We start from the raw sequence: 24,971 nt of genomic DNA on the forward strand, positions 1-24,971 counted from the left end.
TTAAAACTTCTATTTGAAGCTTGCAAATGATATTTAAAAAAAAATCTCACAAAACTTTCCTACCACTTTTTCAGCCTCTTGTCAAAATTTGCGCTGCTGATCTTGCACATAATTGTCTTTGGCGAAAAAAGTTAATGTGACGGACAACCTCTGGGTTATATTTAAGGGTACAGTCGAAGATAAAAAATCAAGCCAGTCGCTCAAACGCTCTTTATAGTTGAACCTTCTTGGAACTCGCATATACACATAAATAACTGAATCAGCCACAGCCACGCTCAACTTCAAATTTCTAAACTCTCAATACGAAATGAGATCTCTAACGTTTTTTTTTGTTAGTCGATGTACCAATGCATTGACTTTTACAAAATGATTTATATATAAATGTTCCCCATGCCTGGATAGATAGGATTATTACAGGACGTATCAGCAGTTTTAAAAACCGCATAAAATTTCTTGCAACAAATGTCATCTGTGAGCCAGTAGAAAATGGCTCGATTTTGTTTAGTATTGTATGTATGCTTGAAAAAACCAAAGCATGTACGAATAGACATATATTGCTCACATATTTATATTCATTATGGTGGCATTCTTATAAGAGACAACAATTATATGCACTCACAGGGCACAATGTGGCATGCAACATCTGTGCACATCCCACGCTCCACTTTTATATACTTATACATAATTAACAGCTGTATATTCCGCAACTAAATAAGAAATTACAAAAAATGTGTAGGTACAAAACCGTAAGTTTTAACTATTAGACTTTAACAGTTTAATTTCTAAGCTACATGCACGCGCGTACTCAGGCATTCATACGCATACACACACACGCACGCATATAAGCATGTGTGGTTGTATGAGAATGAGCAACTGTACTTCTAGCTATGTATATATTTACATATAATCATAATGAACGGTCTGCAGTTGACCAGCACATGCTATTGCTAAGTATGTATGTATGTACAAGTCCACCTGACTAGTAGCCACTCACCTTTTTTGCTGTCTGGCATTGTGCTTTATACCTTCACTTTAATTTGTACTCGCTCGTACTTGTTGCTAGTTCGGACGTTTTACTGCTTGGCAATTTGCCACTTTTCAAGAAACACACAGCCTATTGAGCAATAATTTATGGCATTAAAGGATCACAGCTATGTATGTGAAATTGTGCTGAGCGGGCACTCAGTAGCGAGGTTTGTGAGTATCCAATGGAATATTGTCACTATTAGGAAGGTAATTTTTGTTGACGGTACTTGGTTGGCAAAACTGTTTTTTGTTTTTATTGACGGTACTGAACTAATCGTACCCTGAGTTACAATTCATTTTAATTAAAATTTAAAAATTAAAATTACAATTTCTGTTACTTATTTTCTGGTATCTTGTGTTTAGCGATTTCCGCTGATAATTTAAATGGCAGCATTCATCGCTTTCAGTATTAAGTAATTCAGAATTGAAACTTTTGAACATTTAATTCCACTTCTTAATTTAAATTTTTTGTTTCACTTTAAACTTTCCCTTTGCAACCTACAGAACACAACGCTTCTTCACTACCCCACCAATTCCTTTTGTACTATTTATAATTGCATTTTCTTGTTACCCGCCTTTCGTACAATTCGTTTTACTCTCGGCAACAGTGCGACTGCAACTGAAACCGCGTCCTGTTACAGTTATCCTGCTGGCCGTTTATAGTGACCGTCCTACTAAATAACAAAACACCGAAGGAAATAACACAACATCAGCACAAGGGAGTGCAGCACAGGCGTGTGTGGCACGCAGTCACTACAGTTACTGTCGCTTGCTAACACTGCTCCACCACAGAAAAGAGCGTGTTCTGTTAGTTAGGCACAGTCTTTTATTTAACAACCAGCTTCTGTTAGCACCTCTATTCATTCACAGCATACGCGGATGCCACTATCGTTCGTATGTGAAGTTATTGTCACCTATACGCTCGCCAACCAACTGAGCTCATTACGCGTAGCGCATTTTACTTTTATACGGGATAAATAAAGTAACTGCTTGTTCCGCTGAGTTTGATGCTCGTGGACTATTGCAAAAGCGAAAATCTGAGTTCGTTTTTTCCCTAGCAATGATTGCCCGAACAGCACAGGACGGTAGTCACTAGTAACCGGGCTGCTCAAGTCGACGTCAGCATCGATATAATCACGTTGTCGTTTCGACGTCATCAGTGACGACTTTTAAACAGTGTTGCCTATATGTGCTCATTTGTACTGGTGAGAAGTTATTCATTCATCTACAATAACAGTAGCTACAGCATCTCAGTGACCTACTGTTAGTCTTCTGTTAGCGTAACAGAATGAGGTAAATAGGATAAAAGCTTTAGTAGTCAGTGAGCTAAGAAAATTCTTAGGGATATATATGTATGCTTGCGCATATGCGGTATATATGTATGAATGTATGTATGTATGTGTATGTTAAATAACTAAAAAGATGCTCCTCTCTCTGTGAAGCTTTTGCATTCTTGAAAGGAAGCTAAAGTGGCCAGAATTATGTTTTTATATTTGCATATTTTTTTAAAGCAGCCAATAAAATAATAAAATATTAATATATGTACGTTTATATATACAAGTATACACCATTTTTGAGTGTATATACAACTTTTTTGGCACTTTTGGCCGAGGTCCTCCTCCTATTTGTGGTGCGCGCCTTGATTTTGGTCCACTGTGGATCCTACAGTTAAGCAGAGTGCAAACGGCAAATAGTTTTTTATGAGCAGATTTTAAGGCTGTATCTCTTGTAGCTGCGGGATTTGTATTTCCTTTACTATTACATATGGGTGATCACTACATAATGTGTGATATTTGCAGAGTCTTACCGACTCTTTCGCTCAAATAATCCAAGGGGCGCCTCCCTCGGTGGTGCTCATGCTCGCCAATGCTTCTTAGCTATGCATTTGGACGGACGTGATGATTAACTTAAAATATGTGATTTTTGTTTATCCAGAGAGGATGTAATCATGATCAGTTCAAAGTAAGGTTTTCAAGAAAAACTAGCTCTCTAGTAAACTTCAAGACTTTTCTTATTATCAAGCTGTCCTGTACCACTTAAAAGTCAACCGTGTTATGGTTACGAGATTTTGGTGACTGTTTGTTTGGTGGCTGAAAATAGTTCAGCTTGTCCTCGTTCGCCTCCAGACCCATTCGCTGCACTTCTATAGCAGCGCTAATAACGACAATATGCATAGATCGAGAAAATTCGCTGAAAACCATCGGCTACTTTGAAAATAATGTGTGAGAGTTTTTACCAAGGAACTCAACGATTATAGGCGAAAAATTGCCGTACTTACCTAATTTGATATTTCAGCCATTTTCTGTTTGACCTTAACTTAAACTTGAATGAAATCTTTCAATCTTTCGTAAACAAAAGTGTCACATGTGCTGGTCGATAAGTTAGGAAAAGAATTAGCGATAGCCATGGCTCTGTTAGCAAGGCATATTCTTAGCGGCATCAGGAGATATACGAAAAGGCTGAGAGTCCTTCCCAGCAATGATTTTCCCAGTAGTCAAAACGAAAAAGTTTCAGAAACCGTGTAATACTTATTTTGCGACTATCGCATATTCTAGAGGAGGTGTGAGAAATACATCGATTTAGAACTTTTTGAAAGCCTAAGTTATACAGACCGTAAGTTCAAATCCATTCGGTATAAGAAAGAGCCAATCACCGTCTTGGATGTGCTGGTTTCAGTGTATTGGCAACCACTTTATCCTGAGCTAAACTAAACTATGGTTAGGGTTGCATAACCTGGTGCAAATTTAATCGAAGATTTATAATTTTTCATATAGCGTCATATGTCAATCATATTTGGCACTTGTGAACTAGACAGCTGTAGTATACAATCAAAAAAGCAAGGGAGTGCTAAAGGTCAAAATAAAGACTGAATTTTTTTTTTATTTAGTAATAAAGTTTGAATAATAAAGTTAAAAAACAATTGATTAATTTTGGGTCACCTTGTGTATAAAACTAAAGATAAATATTTATTGGACGCAATGCTGAAACTAACACTAATGCATACAAAATGTAGCATAGTAAAATGTTATACTGATTTTAGTCATCTCCGAAAATAAATTTATTGTTCTATTTATAATATATATATATATATATATAATTGGCGCGTACACCTTTTGGGTGTTTGGCCGAGCTCCTCCTCCTATTTGTGGTCTTGATGTTATTCCACAAATGGAAGGACCTACAGTTTCAAGCTGATTCCGAACGGCAATATTTTTATGTGGAGCTTTTTCATGGCAGAAATACACTCGGAGGTTTGACATTGCCTGCTAAAGGGCGACCCCTATTAGAAAATGTTTTTTTTTAAATTTGGTGTTTCACCGAGATTCGAACCTACGTTCTCTCTGTGAATTCCGAATGGCAGTCACGCACCAACCCCTTCGGCTACGGCGGCCGCCGTATTATTCTATTTATTATTCCTTACAACATTTTGTATAATTAAACTAAAAAACTCGAAAGCGAAAATTAGTTTCATATCTCGCGACAAAATTCGCACCATTTTCATAGCGATGTGTAAAAGTTAAAATGAGTAATTAAGTTGTTGTCGAACTGAAATTATTACTGTACCAGCATTTTTAATAATCATTCTCTGAAATATTCGTCAAACTCTTAATATCGCATAATATTTATATTCTCCAAGTTTTTTATCTAAAATTAACCTCCACTTTTTACCGCGAATAAGCTGTTTTAAGAACAGCACAGGTTTTTAAAGAGTACGCCATGACGTATGAGTAACATTCAAATCATCCACTAGAAGTGCTCCCTTTCTAAACATAGAGTAAAACAGATTTACTACTTTTATCTTCTGAATCTCCAAACACGACTTCATGCAATATGCGAACTAAGTAGTGTATGGTTGTGTTTTTTAGAATAAAAGTTATGCACGTTAACTCTCTTAGGAAAAATTATACAAGTATTCAAAGAAAGCATTTTTGTGCGCAAAAAGCTCAAAACTAACAACCTACAGTTTTGTGTGCAAAAGCTCTAGTCCACACTTTAACACTACCAGTGCAGCGAGAGGCAAAGAACAAGTGAGAAATGAATACAAGAGATTGCCAGAGAAGCTGTGAGCGTACATGAGAAAACATTGTAGCGAAAAATTCAAGTTAGAGGTAACTCAAGCCCATTCGCTTTGAATGCTACATACACTGAGTTTTAAATTTGCAACTAGATAAGCATCCACTTGAAATTGCAGAAATACTCACGAATGCTGAGTACACGTACCTTGTAAATGCTCTCAACTGAAATATCATCAACGGAAATGTAGCAAATTAATTCAATTTGGAATTTTAATAAAACTGCGTTTGATTCCATTTTGAATGTGCAGCTATGCGTGAATTTGATATGTGTATGTAGGTACATATTATAAGTTTCCGCAAGGAAATAAAATAATGTTATTAGCAAAATGTTAGTTTAATAATTTAATTTATGAATCTTCAACTCATGCTCGTAACTTACTTTTTTATACATATTTAGTGTTTACTAAAGAAGTAAAGCATGAAGCCTTGTTATGAAAAAATAAATGCATATGCTAGAGGTGGTCGAGACTTTCACGGAAAAACGAGGAATAGATTTCAAATCAGATATGCTAAGATATTGAAAGAAAACTTTAGCGTAAAACGATTCTCAGATCTTTCATAAATTTAGTTTATACCACCCAAAAAATTGGCAGGGCAGTAAATCTGTTTGCTTTATTTTTATTTTTGGAAATAAAACATAGTCCAAATGAGTTTAACTGAAATTAGTTAGGAAGTGGTTAAATGTCTCTAAGCCACGCTTATATAAGGTGTGACTCAAGCCTTTTAGTATTTTATTTTCTAAACGTCGACAGCCCAAAAAACCTGTTTCTTCTTTCTCAGTCCATACTTTTCAAAATATTACGTCCATTGCAACCCAAAGTATGCTCTAGCATGTTTATCATTATATATATATAACTAATTGGCGCGTACACTTCTGTTATGTGTTTGGCCGAGCTCCTCCTCCTATTTGTGGTGTGCGTCTCGATGTTGTTCCACAAATGGAGGGACCTACAGTTTCAAGCCGACTCCGAACGGCAGATATTTTTATTAGCAGCTTTTTCATGGCAGAAATACGTTTATCATTACGCATGCAAAAAAAAAGATAATGAAATGTTTACACGTTTCACAAAAAGATATACGTAAATGTATTTGCTGTATTTCTTAAGGCATATTTTAGAACATTTTTCATTAAACAAATGTTTTGATGTTACGCTTAGAACTAATAACACAAATTTTTTCAATGATAAAAATTTGGCAAGAATTACGATTGAAAAATTGTGTATATCTTTCTATTAGTATGAATATAAAGGGGTAAGAGAAATAACTTTTTTTTTGTATGAAACAATTATTAGAATTACATAAGGAACAAATAAACTGCCAAAACTTGTCAATAAGTCCCAGTGCTATACACATATATTAACCCCTTTAGTGCCAGACGAAAAGAAGTGCCTATGCGAGAATAATCGGCCCAATTTCACGGTTTTACTAGGGTTGGGAAAAAGCAAATAAAAATGTAGCAAGAAATAATATTTACATGTTTGAAATAGAAGTATATTAACGACGAAATAGAGAGACAATGGCACTCGTTTTTCTATATATTGGTAGTCGAAAAAGTGTTTTCGTATAATATTTTGTCAATAGATGTCGTTGGAGTCATCTATCTCCAGTGCTACCAATCACATTGTGTCATATCATGTGGTGTTAGAAAGGTGACATTTTAAGCTTCATTTAACCCAAAAAAATTAAATTCGGAGAAGTTGAAAAAAAGTTATAGCTATTCAAAAGTGAGTGAAAATAATGAAGAAATTCGCTATATTTTCGTCGACCTATCGTTGAAAAAGTCGATGAAATTATGGAAAAGATTGGCCAGGACCGTCACATAAGCTGCCATGACATCGCCAAGGCACTAAACATTCATCATCAAACGGTTTTGAACCATTTAAAAAAGGCTGGTTACAAAAAGAAACTCGATGTTTGGGTACCACAAGAATTGTCTGTGAAAAATTTAATGGACCGAATTAACATCTGCGATTCTATGCTGAAACGAAATGAAATCGAACCATTTCTGAAGCGAATGGTAACAGGAGACGAAAAGTGAATCGAATACGACAACAATGTGCGAAAAACATCATGGTGCAAGGGTGGTGAAGCTCAACAAATGGTCGCAAAGTCAAGATTGACGCCTCGAAAGGTCATGCTGTGTGTTTGGAAGGATTGGAAAGGAATCATCCGCTATGAGCTTCTCCAGCCTGCTCGAACGATTGATTCTACACTTTACTGTCAACAACTGATGAGATGAAGCAAGCAATCGAAAAAAACGGCCAGAACTGATCAGTAGAAAGGGCGTCGTCTTCCATCAGGACAACGCTAGGCCACACACATCTTTGATGACTCGGCAAAAACTGGGAGAGCTTGGTTGGGAAATTTTGATGCATCCACCATATAGCCCTGACCTTGCACCATCGGACTACCATTTCTTTCGGTCAATGCAGAACTCCCTAATGGAGCAAATTGGCTTCAAGAGAAGCCTGTGAAAATTACTTGTCACAGTTTTTCGCCGAGAAACCACAAAAGTTTTACACTGATGGAATAATGTCTCTAGAAGAAAAATGGCAAAAGGTGGTCGACCAAAATGGTACATATTTAATAAAGCTCATTACAAATATGAAAAAAAAATTAGTTGAAGTTTGATTAGAAATACGAAAAGACTCTTTCGACCACCCAATACAATACATTGAAACAGAAGAATAGAGAGAAAGTAAAAGTTCTCTCTTGCAAAACGTATTTGCACATAGAAAAATTTATATTTTCGTCATCATTTTATATAGACGGCGGCCGCTGTAACCAAATGGGTAGGTGGATGACTACCATTCGGTTGTTTTCTAATTCAAACCTCCGAGTGTATTTCTGCCATGAAAAGCTCCTGAAAAAAATATTTGCCGTTCGAAGTCGTTGTGGAACAGCATTAAGACGCACACCGCAAATAGGAGTAGGAGCTCGGCGAAACACCCGAAAGGGGTGTACTCGCCAATTATATATATATATATATATATATATATATATGTATATTTATTACAAGGTATATACTTTGGATTACCGATATATTTCGTAACAAGGTTGCATAAAAAACTTAAAAAATAACTCGAAGCACATGGTAAACGCCGCACGGACTACTTCTTCCGAAATACGTTATCGTTTTAAGTATTATAATATTTCTAAAACAATATTGTGCCAAATACATTTATGATATAATTTTGCATAATATTTCATTATTTTAACATAAAGATTTATAATTGTATATTGCAAATGTGTAAAGTGATGAAATAAATACATTTTGAAATAAAAACGTTTAAACATTTTTTAATGAGAATTTAATTCATTAAAATAAACTTTGTTGGATTAAAAAATACTGCTAAAGCGTTTCTGTTTCATTTGCAAATGGGTCCCCAGGAGTCGCATAGAGGTAGGACTACTTTTCCTAAATTTTGGGTTGTGCTTTTATGTAGTTGATGCACCTCTATTCCCTTCCCCCAACTACCCCACAAACAGTGGGCACGTAAGCAAAATTTTCCCTTGGATATCTACCTTAAGGTTATAAATAATCATTCAGCGGCCATGATCGGCGTTTTGTTGAAATGTTTTCATTGTTTTTCAATAAATGATTCAACTGTTGGCAAATTTTAATCAAACGTATTAATTAATATTCTTGAATATGTGAAACATTTTTGTTTGTCTTGTCGTAGCTTTTCATACAAGTGGTAAAATTCTCCAAATCAATTTATTAGGTGAATTGATTATTTTTTCTTTCAATAATTTAGTTAACGTCAAATCAAACAGATGATAAAAGATTTACAAAGCTGAATTTTTGCCCTCAGCCCCACCCAATCAACTTCGCCCGCCCATATGCGAATTCTACTTTTTCAATGCGATTAAAGTCGATGTGCTAGTATTTTTTACGGTCATTTCTTGAAATTTAATGTTGGGAAGTATAAAACTTTTCATTCAGTTTGTCTCAAAAATATATGAAATTCTCATGAATTACTCATGAAAAATTTAAACCTTTTTATGCCTTCAAATTGCGTGATTGGCACTGTGCTGCTGATAGGCTGAAATGCATTTTTGCCGCAAAAAGTTTTCTTAGCGAGCTTATTGATACATGGAAATTCAGAACTAAATGCCAGGGCATGCTAGGGCTGCCCACTGTCCCCACTTCTCTTCGCGGTCACACTTGACGAAGTGATGCCGTATGTTGAAAAAAAGGGGCAAATGTATCACTTGGATGCCTCGACTATGCTGACGATATTTGCCTGCTTTTACACAGGCATTCCGACATGCAGGCCAAAATAGATTTTCTAGTCGCCGTTGCACGAAACGTTGGTCTGGAAATAAACAGCAAGAAAAGGGTAGCAATGCGAATCAACAATACAAATCCTATTAATTGTCTGATGATTGTAATCGAGGGAGAAGCGGTGCAGCATGTTAAAAGTTTCTGTTATCTCGGTAGCATAATTTCAACTAATGGTCAGCCTTTGGACGATTACAGCCAATTTGGAAAAATAGACAAATCTCGCAGAAACTACAATGCTCGACAAATAAATGCCTTCGGATAATATGTAAAGTTCTTTGGTCGAACACTATCCGAAATACGGATTTGTAGATCTCCGAGTAAGATCCAATCTAAAAAGTGATAAGAGTAGTCGTAAATGGCGATGCATCGGGCACACTTTCAGAAAGGACAGGGAAAGCATTAGAATAACAGCATTGTAATGGAGCCCACAAGGACACAGACGACCCCGTCGTCCACGAAATACTTGGAGGCGTCTTATTCTTCGTGAACTAGAAACAGTTAACCAAACATGGAATGTCATAAAGGGAACAGCGGTTAACATAGTAAGACCTAAAAGTTTTGTTGAAGCCCTATAGTCCCAAGAGGAATAGTAAAGGAATAAAAAAATGCCAACAAGTCGACTCAAGTGACGCCGGCATTGTTTTGTTTCTTTGTGCCACAAAACACTAATTGATCAATGTAATACTTTTTTACATTCCTTATGCTTCTGTACAGACTTCGTCATTTTGTTTACTAAACACTTCTTCCAATGTAAAAATAATATTCTTCCAATGTAAAAATAATCATGGCTGGCGTGCTATTGTTCTTCTTCCGTGCTTTGTGTCTTTTCAACCTTATTTGAATATTTGACTGGCACTATTTCCGCACTTTTGCAATGTAATCACAGCGACGCGGTTTTCTTTGTCACTGATTTGACAGTGTCAATCACGCGAAATTTTACGCCTAAGAAAAATGAAACAGTTTTGGGATAAAAATTGTTTATACGAACAAAAAATTGAATAACCTGAAAATTCTAAAGCCCACTGCTTTGAAAATCTTGTAGCAGAGCCTATAACAGTGCTAAGTATACAACTGCTATAGACAACAAATCTGTAGGGAAATCTCGCTTCACTACAATCTGCTAGTAAGTAATAGAGATAAAATAAAAATATATGTATTTTCTTAATATCAATTTCTATCATCTATGCTTTGGTATCACACGATGACTTCTCTAGCATCTCTTCAAAGTTTTCCCATGTTTTTATTTGTGTTTTTTTATTTATTATTTTATTTATTTTTTTGTTGAAATGTTGCCCATGAACAGTGTATATGACTTTGACCCTTATACCAAAAGTTACTTTATCACTCGCTTTGATAGTGTCTGCTCGCCACACAAGAAAAAGAAAATGCTTTCGCGCATATAAATATATAAAAATATCCATTCAAATGGTTGCATATATTCATATTCTATTCTATCTCTCTACCACTCGAATGCCATTGTGACCACAAACAACATTGTTACAACATTTTTACCACTACTCAACGCTAACTCTAAGACAGCATTCCAAACACATAATAAATAAGTATGTGTGTATATAGAAAATGTGGCAATGATACGAGGCAAAAAACTAGCAATGGTCTAACGCAAATAATACCGCAAAAATTCATTTTCTCTTTGTGGGTATGTGTGCCTGTGTTTTCACAATCCCATTACTACCACAAACGTGTTTGGCTGAACAGAAAGAGCAGTTGGGCAACAAAGTTCATCTCTAGCATTATACAGCCGCGCTGATATCCTCGTACATTGGGAGCTATCTTCATACAAGTATTTAAGTATGCACACACAAATCTACATATGTGTATATATGTGCCCTAGCAATAAAAAAAAATACTTTTCATAGGGGAATACCAAAACGGGACGATCTATCAGGATCCATATTTCGCTGGTACTGTCAACGGATTTTAAAGCGAGTTAATTGATGAGTCAAGAATAGAGAGCCTGCTGGGACTGGTTACCTATAAAATTGAGAAATGGGTTTACGATCCGATGCTAATTTGCCACCGTACTAAAGTGACCGTCATACGAAGCAGTCGAAAAATAAATGTGTGGAACGATAATTAATATTTCATTTTGTAAGTTATTTACGAATTGTGGATAGTACATAACGCCATTGACGATGCAACAAATTTTAATTTTATTTTATAAATATTTTTTTTGTGCCACCTTCAGTTTGCACTCCTCTTCTATTCATATCTACAACGCTCCATGAAAATCTTCCAAATAGCTTGCCACTTTCTTTTTCACGGCCGCTACAGCCTAAAATCAATTCCCTTTTAGTGCGTATTTCATCTTTTGAAAAGATCGCCACAAGATTTGCCAGTGTAGCAAAAACACCGGGGTAGTAATGCTGACTATTAGTTTGAATTTTTGCATTAAAACAAAGACGAAGGTCACGACTATACTGATTTTTGTGTAGAAGTGAGAGTGAGTGTACAACATTCGACAGAGAATATTCCACGATAACACAGCTGATATTCGCTAGTATTTCTTTTATATCAGCGTAAGTATAATTGAAGCAACGGCTAAACTATTGTAATAAAAATTTTTAGGCCAACTTTTGCCAAAGAAAATTACCTAGAATTCAAAGTTTATACAAACAGGGACAAGAAGATTTTGACAAACAATTGACGTTTTGTAACCGAACGGTCTAATTTTTGTCTGAAGTTATGCTGATTTTACGCATCAGTCGATTACAACTTATTGCGATTTCAGAAAACTCTACAAGGAAAAGTCTAGCGATATTAAATCTCATGATCTTGTGCGGAAACTAAAGTTAGCTCTTCAGCATTTGCACCTACCTTTCTATGGATATTTGGAATAAGTGGCTGAATGACAAATAGCAGATTCGATTGAAATCGTCATAGTAAAATAGTCACCAACCTCAGCCACATCTCAACTTTTCACAAAACCCCATAGAATTTAGGGAAGTAATGTAGTAGCCTAAAAGTGGACTACCCTTCGTTTTCTTCCTTTTAAATGGAATGGAACTCGATTACAGCTTGCATAAAAAATACACAAATTTGTTTGATTAGATCAGAAGTTTTTCTTCATGGTATTAAATATCAAAGTATGTATGCGTATATAAGTACACCCGAACTCTTGCTATCTGTTTGCCCGTTTTGCAATCATCCAGCATCAATTGATCATCTACTAACTAATAGCCAACATTTGAAAGAAACGAAATAAATTTAAAATAAAATTTTATCAATAAATGTAGCTTCGAAAAACTAATTTAATGAAGATCGCGCTGAAAGCGTTGCCAACTACTGTTTCATGTATTTTTTATTATAGAATTTTATATTTTTTATAAAAAATAAATAATGTAATTAATTAAAATATATTAATTAAAAAAATATAAAATCATTACAGAGTTAATATAAAATTATACAGTCCAACAATTTCAAAAAATGTTGCTTGACATTAATAAAAGCAGACGAGAGTTTGAAGTTTTAGCAATTTTGCTGAAAGTGCAATTAATTTATCAAAACATCATTTATCGGCCACGGTAGCCGAATGGGTTGGTGCGTGACTACGATTCGGAATTCACAGAGAGAACGTAGGTTCGAATCTCGTTGAAACACCAAAAAAAAGAAAAACATTTTTCTAATAGCGGTCGCCCCTCGGCAGGCAATGGCAAACCTCCGATTGTATTTCTGCCATGAAAAAGCTCCTCATAAAAATATCTGCCGTTCGGAGTCGGCTTGAAACTGTAGATACCTCCATTTGTGGAAAAACATCAAAACGCACACCACATATAGGAGGAGGAGCTCGGCCAAACACCCAAAAAGGGTGTACGTGTCAATTATATATATATATATGTATATATATCATGTGAAAAACGACTTCAAATAAAATTTCTGTACTCAGACTTGTGCAATGGAATAAACATAAATTTGTTGGGGTAGATTTTAACCCTCTAACACCTACTTAAATGGGCTTTTTTCACCTGCAGGTCCTTAAAAAGGGAATTAGATAGTTAAGATGTTCCACGAAAATTTTAAGCAGAAAACTTTACGTAGGGTCGCCAAAAATTAATTAAAAATATTTTTTTCTTATCGTCCCCGTTCTGTGTTAACCTAGTATCTACAAAATCATAATTTTCAGTAAATCGATAAAAGTGTTTAGAGTTACTTAACTTCTATGAAAAGTTATAACTTATTTGATACGATACTTATAGTAGATACGAGATTTTTGAATTCGAACATGTAAATATGAGAAAAATCGAAACGCTCTGAAAAATTTGTATAATCATTATGAACATTGTATGTTTTGTTTTACGTAACAGGAGTGCTGAAGAGTGTTTTTCGCTAAAAATCTCAATTTCGAAAAAAATGAAGTTACGTGGTTAACACAGAAAGAGGACGTTATTAAGATTTGACTGCAAATAGTTACAAAATATATACAACTGTTGAGCAATTTGTAGTGAGTGGGTATAAAACAAATTAGTATTAGGATACTCTACTTAAATATTATGGAAGTAAATAAACCAGTTCTTTTTTAATTGACCAAGTCTTGTGAATTTTTGCACTAAAGCGTTCTTTATTTATGTCAGCTTGGATAGAGGCCTCTTTGTTTATTTGTTTATTCAGTATTTCTTTATGACTTTTGGTTGTCTTCTTTATTGTGTCTGGAACTGAATCAAGAGCAAAGTTACGTTTGAGATCAGAGCTGTGGATACACCAATGAGCAGCAACGGCACATTTTGTCCTTTACTCTGAAACTTTTGCATTAGTTGAATATTGCTTGAACAACCTCATATCTGAGCGACGAAACCCCCATAGGATTTAGGTCAAATATATCTCGTTTCGGATAAATATCTCATTTTTTTCTTACATATTCGATCCATTTGTACTTAGCTTTCAATATCATTCCTAAGTACTTTGCTACATTTCAGTACAGAATTTTTTTTGTTGGAAATCATAGTTCTAGATAATGCGTCATTTAGATATATTAAATAAATAATTTGTATTGAAATTGAAGAAGATTAAATGGAATAAAAAAAAATATTTAATTTAAAATTGATATTCTTTAAGTTTTGATTATCTAAAATCACTTTCGACTTTAAAATTCCTTTTTTCCTAAAATCCAGTCAAACGATCAATAAACAGGGCGCCATTTTTTTATATTTATTTTATGTATTTTTTTTTTTTTTAATTCACAATTCCCGCACTTAGCATTCATTATTACTTCATTTGTAAAAATATTGCAGAGATTTGTGGAAACATAAATGTTAATTTTTAATGCTCTTGAGCAAATTTCGATGAGCAAAAAACAGCGCTCTTGTACTGGCGCCATCGTCTAAGATTGAACTTTTTTATCAGTGCTTTGTTTCTTATTTTCGTTAGTGTTATTGTTTTGCTATTATTTATTTCAATGTTTAGATGTCTTTGCTTTGGCAAGTGGCAACTTGCGGTTTTTTAGTTCGCAAGGACTTTGAACTGTAGTAGAGAGCCGAGCGTGAAATGCTAGCGGAAAAACTTGTGTACAATATAAATATTTATACATTTAGATAAATACATACATTTTATATTTACAAACGTGAAGTTAGTATGACCGAAGATAACTTCTGCAAACTTGTATAAAATATAAAAAAGGTGTTCTCTGTTTTCGAGTATAAAACTTTCCATAGAGATATACAGTGGCCAAAGGCTTAATCGTACATATTTCATTAAACTCAACTTTAAAACAGATTTTCGAAAAGATAAATTAATTATATTTTGAAGAAAACTTTTTTTTCATTTATTTATAATCTACACAGTTTAATCACATATAAAAAAATTATATTCACATTCAACATGGAGGGACAAAACGTGTACCAAGTTTCGGTGAAATTTCTTATGTCGTTATCGAGATATCGGCATTTGCCCTAAAATGGGTGTGGCACAGCCCACTTTCCGAAAGTCTGCTTTCATCATACATCATATCTCACTTTCACCGAACGTGAGTTCCTTTGTGTCAATTATAACAAAGATGTCATATTTTTTTTTTTGGTTTTCGAAACTTAATGTTATATCAAACTAACTTGATCGAAGAGAAATATGTGCACCAAGTTTCGCTAAAATATATTAACTTTTTTATATTTTCAGGTCTCACACTTTACACGAAACTGATACCTCCCTCAGACATATTTTAAAACAGCTAATTCGAAAACTAGATCTCTGTGGGTTATACTCCTGCCGGATAAATATATAGTAGGCCCTTTTGCTCTTTTTTCTTCAGTTTTTATACCAAATAACAAAAGTGAGTCCGAGTGATGAAAATTTTCATTTTGACCTTTACGTGCTCTATTGCTCGTCTGTTTGTATACGACGCACTTTGCAAAAATTATAAATTTTCAGTTCAGACATAAAGAAATATGATTTCCTCGTCAACTCCTTACCTCACCTCTATTCTAGTTTGGATCCAAAGTCTTTACTGAAATTAAAGTATAAGGCAAAGTCTCTCCTATATATTTTCCATGCTTCAACATTTTATTTTTTATTAAATGAAAGGCTGGCGGTGCTACAAAGTAAATTTTTTTTAATTGTACTAATATTATATATGTAGAAATGTTTAATAGTCACAAACGACAAAAATGTGTTCATTTTGTAGATGTATATATGCATGTATAAACACAAATACGTACAACATATTCGCAGTAGGATCAAAGGCATAAATTCACCACAAACTAAAATTCATGAAAAGTGGCTGAAATGTTAGCTTACTTGCTCACTTAAAATCAGTAATTTTACGGAAACGAAAAAGAGACCTAAATGCATAATTTCACAGCAATTATGTGAAATGACGCTCTAAAATATATCCCACATAAAAATATGGTGTGTATACGAACATATGCCCCTGGGTACGCCTGGCTACGTCTACTAAAATATTAACCGCATACACAAAGCATTTCCTGTTTACGAGTCAACGCATCTATGCCACCGCCAGTGGCTGGAAAAAGCAAATGGCAACAATTAGCCAGAAGCTCAGTGCTTAGCGCTCAGTCCGCATTGCACGCTCCGGCCCAGTGGCATAAAAATGTTGGCAACCAGTTGAAAATCAGCCTCCGGCTTGTTGGTTGCTGAAATTTTTCTTGCTTTCAGCGTATAGATTTATGTATAAGAGTGTATATATATTTACTTATATATTGCATATGAAAGGTTCTTGTAAATGTGTGTGTATATTTGTGCTTGTAGGTATGCTGCAGTGAAGGCTCAAAGTTTTCAGCAAACGTGCTAGTACGCGAGCTGTTATTTGATGCAAGAGGTCATACTAGTTACAGAGTGCCTTCAAATGTACCAGTTGTAGAACTACCCATTACAGGTGTATGAAAAACGAATATTCTTCTACTAAATAAAAATGCTTCAAACTTTGTAATGTACGCAATGAGGACTAGATATATAAAAATATGGTGTAGGGGATCTCCTAAAAATTGTAAGTTATCATTACTTCAAAGTTTACCGTGCAGCCAATCGAATAGTAAACTAAAATATAACAATTTAACACAGATGTTAACGCTCTGGTCGTCCAGTTGAAATTGATGATGCCCTAATCAAATCAATAATAGATTCGGATCGTCACATTACAACACGTGAGATTGCAGAGAAGCTGCATGTATCACATACATGCATTGAAAATCACTTAAAACATCTTGGCTATGCTTAAAAACTTAGGCTCCTCACGAACTGAAAGAAACGCATTTAACGCAACGCATTAACAGCTGCGATTTGCTAAAGAAACGTAATCAAAATGATCCATTTTTAAAACGACTGATAACTGGCGATGAAAAATGGGTTGTTTACAACTATATCAAGCGGAAAAGATCATGGAGCAGGCCAGGTGAACCAACTCAAACAACATCAAAAGCTGATATTTGTCAAAAGAAGGTTTTGTTATCAATTTGGTGGGATTACAAAGGAATTGTCTAGTTACTCTTACCCCCCAACCGAACGATCAATTCTGATATCTACATTGAACAACTAACGAAATTAAATAATTCAGTTGAAGAACAGCGGCCCGAATTGACAAATCGAAAAGGAATTGTATTCCATCATGGCAATGCAAGGCCACACACATCTTTGACCACTTGGCAAAAATTATTGGAGCTTGGTTGGGATGTTTTGCCATATCTACCATATAGCCCTGACCTTGCACCATCTGATTACTTTTTGTTTCGATCTTCACAAAACTCTTTGAATGGAAAAAGTTTTAATAATGATGATGATGTCAAATCGTACCTATTTCAGTTTTTGCTAGTAAAAGCCAGAAATTTTATGAACGTGGGATTATGATGCTGCCTGAATGATGGTAAAAGGTATGATAATTGTTCAAAATGGGCAATACATTACAGAATAAAGTTATTTAGTTCCATGAAAAAATTGATTTTCTAAAATAATCCGAAATTACTTAGTTGCCAAGCAATATATACTTTATAAAGCTACTTCAAACATAATTTCTACCCTCAGACATTTATATAAGAAGGACGATTTTTTTTGTACTATAGTTTAAATCCTTCTCTAAACGGTTATTTTTCCTCTTTTTTAAAAAATGTACCAAGAAAGTTCATTAAAAAAGTCAGTTAGATTTTTTCACAGAAATTTCATGCAGGCAATTTTACTAACGGTCTCCGAAGACGAAAAACTCAGACTGGTTAAAATGAGGGCTCAAGAAAGGTAGCATTTGCCTAATTGTTATTGATACATTATAAGCGCGTACACCTATAAGACTTGGGCAGATCGATTCGTATGGAAAAAAATTTGTTACTTACTGTATCGCATAGGTTGATATATAGAAATGAATTTCAAGGTAATATCAAGTGTATATAAGGTAAATAGGTTGTCTTGTCCCTTTTTTAATGGAATTTCATTAATCACAGATACTTTCAGAAAGGGTCAAAAATGCCCACTTGGATAGTATGTACTACAAAAATATTTCTAGTTAAATTCTACTACAACATTGGTACGATATATAAATTTTTATTTACTTTTTCAACTCGTCCAAATATGATGATTTTCTCTACAAATTGGGCCAGGTTTTTTTTGGCTGTTATGAACTAGTTCATGGACTGATATAATGTCAATTCAGAAGCTGGCAATTGGCATTTTGTAGAAAAGCGTCGTAGTAACAAAAAACACCATTAGCCTGCATTGCAAAAGATTAAAGACGAACTGCAGTAAAGTAATTCCGAACTAGTAAACTTGACTACTGGGTAAATCTGCTTTTTAATATCTGGTAGATGGTCAAATGGAAAAAGGGGAAAATGTTGAGCAAGTTGTTTAATCACTTAACTAAAACAAAAAAAATAATTTTACAATAAAATTACTGACAAATACTGCTCTCGAAATCCATGGATCCTGAAAGTTATACCAATTTAAGGGCCCTTACTGTGGCCTTACCCGGCACTGTGGCCTTTGCCTGAATATTACATAAAAAATACACTATTATCCGCGTAAAAAATAAGTATTGTGAGAAATTTACGACGGTTTAAATAATTTGTATAATTTTCTGGGCTGATAAAGTTGAGCGCCATATCGAACACACAAATTCGAGCGCAGTTTGACTGTCGCAACAAATATCAGGTCAGTCCATAAGTTTGTGCGTTTTTTAAAGGTGGTTTTAAAATTAATAAAAAAGATGTTTAAAGTATTTATTAATCCATAATATATTTTCCTTCATTATTTACAATGTCTTCCCAACGTTTAGGCACATTTTTAATTCCCTGTTAAAAAAATTGTTTGTCTTTGGAGCCAAAATACGCTTCGATATCCCTTTTATAGCTTTTTTTGAGGAGTTGTTCTTGTTACTCATATGGGATTGAAGTCCACCGAAAAACTGATAATCACAAGGTGCAATATCAGGAGAGTATGGTGGATGTGGCATTAGCTCCCATCCGAGCTCGTTCAGCTTGCCTAATGTTTGCCTTGCGGTATGAGGTCTTGCGTTGTCGTGGTGAAACAAAACTTTGCGTCTGTTCACTAAAGACGGTCGATTTTTGTTAAGTGCCTCATTCAGGTTTGGTAGCTGATGGGAATAATAATCAGCAGATATCGTCTGGTTTGGTTCCAGAAGTTCATAATAAACAATACCGGCCATATCCCATCAAATAGACAGGAGAATCTTTTTGGGGTGCAGGCCATCTCTAGGGGTCGGTTCTGGTGTTTCATCTTTATCTAACCATTGGCGTTTCCGAACAGGATTATTGTAAAGGACCCATTTTTCATCACCAGTAACGATACGGTTCAAAAAACTTTCATTTTCAAGCCGTTGCAGCAGCTGAGAACACACATTCACACTCTGCTGAAGGTTGGCGACGGAAAGTGTATGCGGAACCCATTTTCCCAGCTTTGAAACCTTTCCCAACTGAACCAGGTTCCTGTGAACTGTTCCATGCAATGAATTTAAATGAACTGTCAAATTTGGCTCAGCTTCCACGACTTCGGCAAGGCGTCGGAGTGAAAGACTTCACGACGACCAGCGCGCGGGGCATCCTCCACGTCGCCGTTACCATTTCGGAATTGGAAAACCCATTTTTGCGCAGTCCTTTCACTCACGGTATCCTCTCTGTAAACAGTGTTTATTTCTGCAGCAGCAGATGTGGCATTTTTACTACTTTTATAAAAAAAATACAAAATATGCCTCTCATAAGTGTTCGAAGATTCCATTTTATTTTTTAACAACACGTGCTTCTTTCTATCCGCGATTAAAATCACTTGTTGAATGCACAATATATCAAAGAAAATATAAATAGTTCCGTTACATTCCGCGAATAATTTTTTGTAAGCAAAAATCGTACAAACGGGAAATTATGGGTAAACTACGCACGAACTTATGGACTGACCTGATATTTATTCCTTTAACATTTGTCTTTCAGCCTGATTGTTTCCACAAGCAGCGGCAACTAAAACATTTGTACAGTCTTATATCCTTAATATATTTAAATATAAATCTCGTTTCATACGCATCTAACGTTAAACTAAAATTCCAATAAAGTTATCTGCAGCCTTTACAATTCCACTTCGTTAAGTTGTTGCATCTGCGACGCAATTTGTAAATTGTGAGGGCAGCAAATTTCGAACCATTCAACGAAAGAGAAATTGCTAATATCGTATTCAATACTTTAATTGGAATTTATCAAATTTAACAGTAATATTTTCTAGCTAATGGTACAAAAGTTTTCGCTTACACAAGAAACTTTTTCAATTTGTTTCCACCAACAACTGACAGTCAAAAAGTTATGAATACTTTGGAAAAGTGAGTGCAATAAGTTAAAAGTTATACGGACCGAGATGTTGATGTTGATGTTGGTGTTATTGTTGGTGTTGGTGTCGGTATCGGCGTTGGTGTCGCTGTCAGTATCTCTGTCATTTTAAAGTGAAAGTTTGTTGCAAGTTTCACTACAAAAGTTCTAAGAATACAAACATATATCGACGAACTGTAAGCAGGAAGAGAAGGAAAGCTAAGCACGAAGTAAGCAATCAAAGCAAAGAGAAATCAAATCAAGGAATGCTGAATGCTGAATGCTGAAGCTGAACTATGAAGTACTATTGCGCCACTATCACAAGTGTCAATTGTCATTATATCACCAGCGATGTAACCAGCGAATGGAGTAACTAACCTATTTTGTAACTCAATCTAATGCAAAGTGAGTTCAGTTTGACTGATTTCCAATATTGAAATTTAAAATGAAATCAGCGTATTTTTATACATTTTCTCTTGTAAAACAAAAACATTTATCTACAGTTGCAAGTAAATTGCGCGTGAGAAAACATAAAATTTGAGTTAGGCGGGTAAGGCTAGGTTGTAATGGTTGCCCAGAAAATGGGCCGACTTGGACGAAAGAAATTTGGTTCATCCTTTGTGATACCATTGTACATTTTTGTTACTTAGTGAAAAACTTAAATAATACTGTAAAAGTGAGCAGTAAATGAACATTTAAGGTGTCTTATAAAAAAAAAAATTATCCCATTTCCTCGATAATTTTAAAACGGTTTTATGTTTCATTTTCAATAGTCAATGTATTTTAAGAACTAATAGTAAAAGTATGAAAATATAATATGAGTTTTCCATTCACAGAATCAGTTTAGGCCTCGGTTTTTTATGAATATTTAATATATAATATCCTATTTTTGGGCTCGCTTAAGTCAGGATTCCTTACATTAATTTTTATTCCCGTTTTTTCTTTTTTGCGTTTTCTGCCAACTTCTTCTCACCCGCTCAAAAAACAAAGAAGACGAGAAGATGGCGAGTTGACCTTCATATATAAAAGGGTACTTTATGTATCTCAATTTTTATTTTTTATGCTAGTATTGTGTGTTCAGATAACTTAGAGCTAAAATAGTATTGACTAAATTTAAAAAAGTTTAAGGTTTTGTGCAAACTTAAAAAAAAAATAAAAAAAATTTTAATCCAAAATCTCAAACCTGTTAACTCATATTTTAGAAAAAGCGTAAAAGGCCCAAAAACTACGTTGATTAAAATTTTTTTTGTTTGCCTTTATAAATACCCTATAAGTGTGTATATGAGATTCGTGTTATTTTCGACACAGTGTTACCACATCGTACTCATTACAGACATTTTTATTATTAGTTCTATAGTTAACCATGAAATATTCATTTTTTGAAAACTATGTAAAATATGCTGAAATATGTACATTAGGCCGGGTCGATTTGTGGGGAGACAAAATAAGAAACTTTGCCGAAGGAACCATACCTCTAAAACGAATTCTGATGTCCCCCAATTTGGGTCGAACTTTTTAGTTTCTTTTCTCATGTAAAGGCCAAAAATGGTGATATTTTGAAATGATTGTATGGGGAACCCCCCAGTTTGTGTCGAACGAAGCCAAATATCTTGGCATAATTCTGGACTCAAAGCTTGCTTAGAAAAGGAACCCCGAGGAAAGGATGAAGGAAGTTTGTATTGTCCTCTATCAGTAAGAGGGCACTTTGCAAAAAATGTCTTGTAAAACCGTATATAAACCACTGAGCGTACAATACGATCATCAGACCCATTTTAACTTATGGAGCTTTCGTGTAGTGGCAGAATGTGCAGATACAATCATACATAAAGAATTTCATAAAAGTTCAGCGATTAGATTGTGTAGTAATAAGAGTTGTGTGGAATAACTACATATTCTACCCATTGATATATGTGTTAAAGGGATAGCGGCGAAATCTGCTTCGCGGATATAAGTTCTACTATCTCTGAAACACTTGCAAGATGCATCGAAAGCAGACTATTTGGTTCCCAAAGCACATCTGAACAAAAACTATAAAATACAAATACCCGATACAAAACATTGGCAGGCCAGAGTCAAATCAGATGATAGGGATAACCATATTTATACTGACGACTGAAAAATGAACAATGGCACTCAACCGGGAGTGTACTCCGAACAATTATACTTAAATTGCTACTTTAGCAGCAAAAACGATAAGACTAATGGACTTACCTCCGGCAAACCAGGCAAGCAGCGATTAAGGCACTGGCCTTAGGATACATCAATTCATCATGCGTTATAGAATGCAGGAGGTCCCTCTCACTTATCCAACAACACAACACCACACTTTGTTGGGTCCCCGGCCACTCTGGAGCGGAAGGAAATGAAAGAGCGGATGAGGGTGCAAGGAAAAGCTCTGAATTTGACTTTCAACGAGTAGCAGAGGACATAAGCCTTCCTCTAAACGAACTGTATTCTGTGATTGACTTGATCGTAATCGCGAAAACCAATCTGATTACTAACAACGGGGTCTCTAAAGAGCTGTGGCCAAAACTGAATCTTAAAAGTATAGAATGTCTGCTTGCATTCAACAGATTAACCACCAGCGTGTTCACAGGTGTTATAACGGGTCACTACCCCGTCGGCACCCTATCCAGTAGAATGGTTGGACCTCACTATGACTTCTGCAGGCGTTATGGATATGAAGAAGAAATTGAATCGTTCCAACACCTGCACTTCAAAGAAGCCGTGCCAAATATCTTATTTCTAGGAATACCTGAAATTTACAAAAAGTTTCACTGTAGAGACCCTGTGTTACCTAGCCATTGGTGGGGTATGTAGTTGGTGTATTACGAGTAGATCCAGTAAAGTGTAGACGGTACATTGCTTAGTACGCTGGGAGTAGTAAAATAGTTAGCTTACAGATACCAGCGAGACGGCTTTCAAATCATAATGCAGAGAGAGGGCAATTGACTTCCTACTAGAACCAGTTGACGTTAGATTCGTCTGTCGATTACAAGGGAAATAGATTGGTGTGAGACTAGTGACGACCACTGCAGTTAAATGGACTCGTTAGTTCAGAACTAATGGCGTTCACTGCAGGGATGCATGTGTTTTGTAGTTTGCTTAGTTCCACTAACTTTTTCTTTTTTCGTTTTTGTTTTTTGAATAGTTTCATATCAAAATACTCACTGTGTACGCTCAATCAACTAGCAAGTCATTAAAATTGGATTTACTCCATATGCAACACTTAAACCTCCCATCGATACGCATTTCTGAACTTTATTCGAAAGCAATTAATAACCATTTAAGTGTGAATAAGATTCCACACTGTTATGCTTCGTTGAACTTTAGAGCATGAGCGTACTTTATAAGTGATCAAGTGCTTGACCCAAAATTGAATATACATACAGGTATGTAGAATGCAAATCAAAGACAAGGAAGAAAAAAGTAGTGGAAACGCTAACACTTTTTACGTGAATCAATGCGCTTAGAGCGAGTTTAGTAACTTTGTATATGGTATGGAAATACCGAAGTACACCCGGTTAGCTGGTAATCTACTATATAAATATTTATTATTAACCATTTATATATTAAGTATGTAATACAACAAACTATTGACAATAAATGTTATTGAAGAAGTATTGCGTTTTATAGAGTGCTTTATTAGCTGCAGGAGAACTATCGATATCGAAAACTGTGGTTGACAGCTGAGAATGGCAAATTGTGTCGACGTTTCTGTTCAGTGAGGTTTGTCAAGTTATCATGAATCATTTAATGCCAAGGCAATGCCTCCAATTTGTAGAAGTTTACATTGAAAAAAATTAATCTATTCGCTAAGTAGTCGATCTTTATTTCTTTCGAAATGAGGAAGGCGCTTCCGTTACGGTGAATGGCGAGCGCTATCGAACGACGCTGTTATCTACCAAATTATAATAAAAGTTATTCGTTCCAACAATATTTGTGTTTTGTCTTATGCTTTACCGAATAGGTGGCCGCCATAGCCGAATGGGTTGCTGAGCGATTACCATTCGGGGCCGCATAAGTTCGAATCATCCTGCATGAAACAGCGAAATAAGTTTTTTCTAATAGTGGTCGCCCCTCGACAGGCAACGGGAAACTTCCGAATTTATTTCTAACATGAAAAACCCTCTCTTAAAAAACATTTGACATTCGGGGTCGGCTTAAAACTGCAGGTCCCTCGATTTGTGAAATAACGTCAAGACGCACGCCACAAATAGGAGGAGGAGTTCGTCTAAACACCTAACAGAAGTGTACGTGCCAATTACTTACTTATTTTTACTAACATTTTAAGTGCTCAAGCACCTAAAAAGCGCCCGATAATTA

The 24,971-nt window shown here is 35.2% G+C and overlaps 1 protein-coding gene across 2 annotated transcripts in view; it reads right to left on the reverse strand.

Annotated features, from left to right (window-relative positions):
• LOC129240795 (band 7 protein AGAP004871) overlaps window positions 1-24,971 on the reverse strand; it is a 150,235-nt gene that overhangs the window by 107,441 nt on the left and 17,823 nt on the right. The window contains exon 1 of one of the 2 annotated variants that reach the window (XM_054876787.1): window positions 995-1,111. The exons of the other annotated variant lie outside the window; for it this stretch is intronic. Within the exon in view, the coding sequence (XP_054732762.1) occupies window positions 995-1,013 (19 nt within the window). The 5' untranslated portion in view covers window positions 1,014-1,111. Of the gene's footprint in view, window positions 1-994; window positions 1,112-24,971 lie in introns of those variants that run through there. 2 annotated transcript variants of the gene reach the window in all.

Source organism: Anastrepha obliqua, chromosome 3 (genome assembly GCF_027943255.1).
Source record: "Anastrepha obliqua isolate idAnaObli1 chromosome 3, idAnaObli1_1.0, whole genome shotgun sequence".
Classification (NCBI taxonomy): domain Eukaryota; kingdom Metazoa; phylum Arthropoda; class Insecta; order Diptera; family Tephritidae; genus Anastrepha; species Anastrepha obliqua.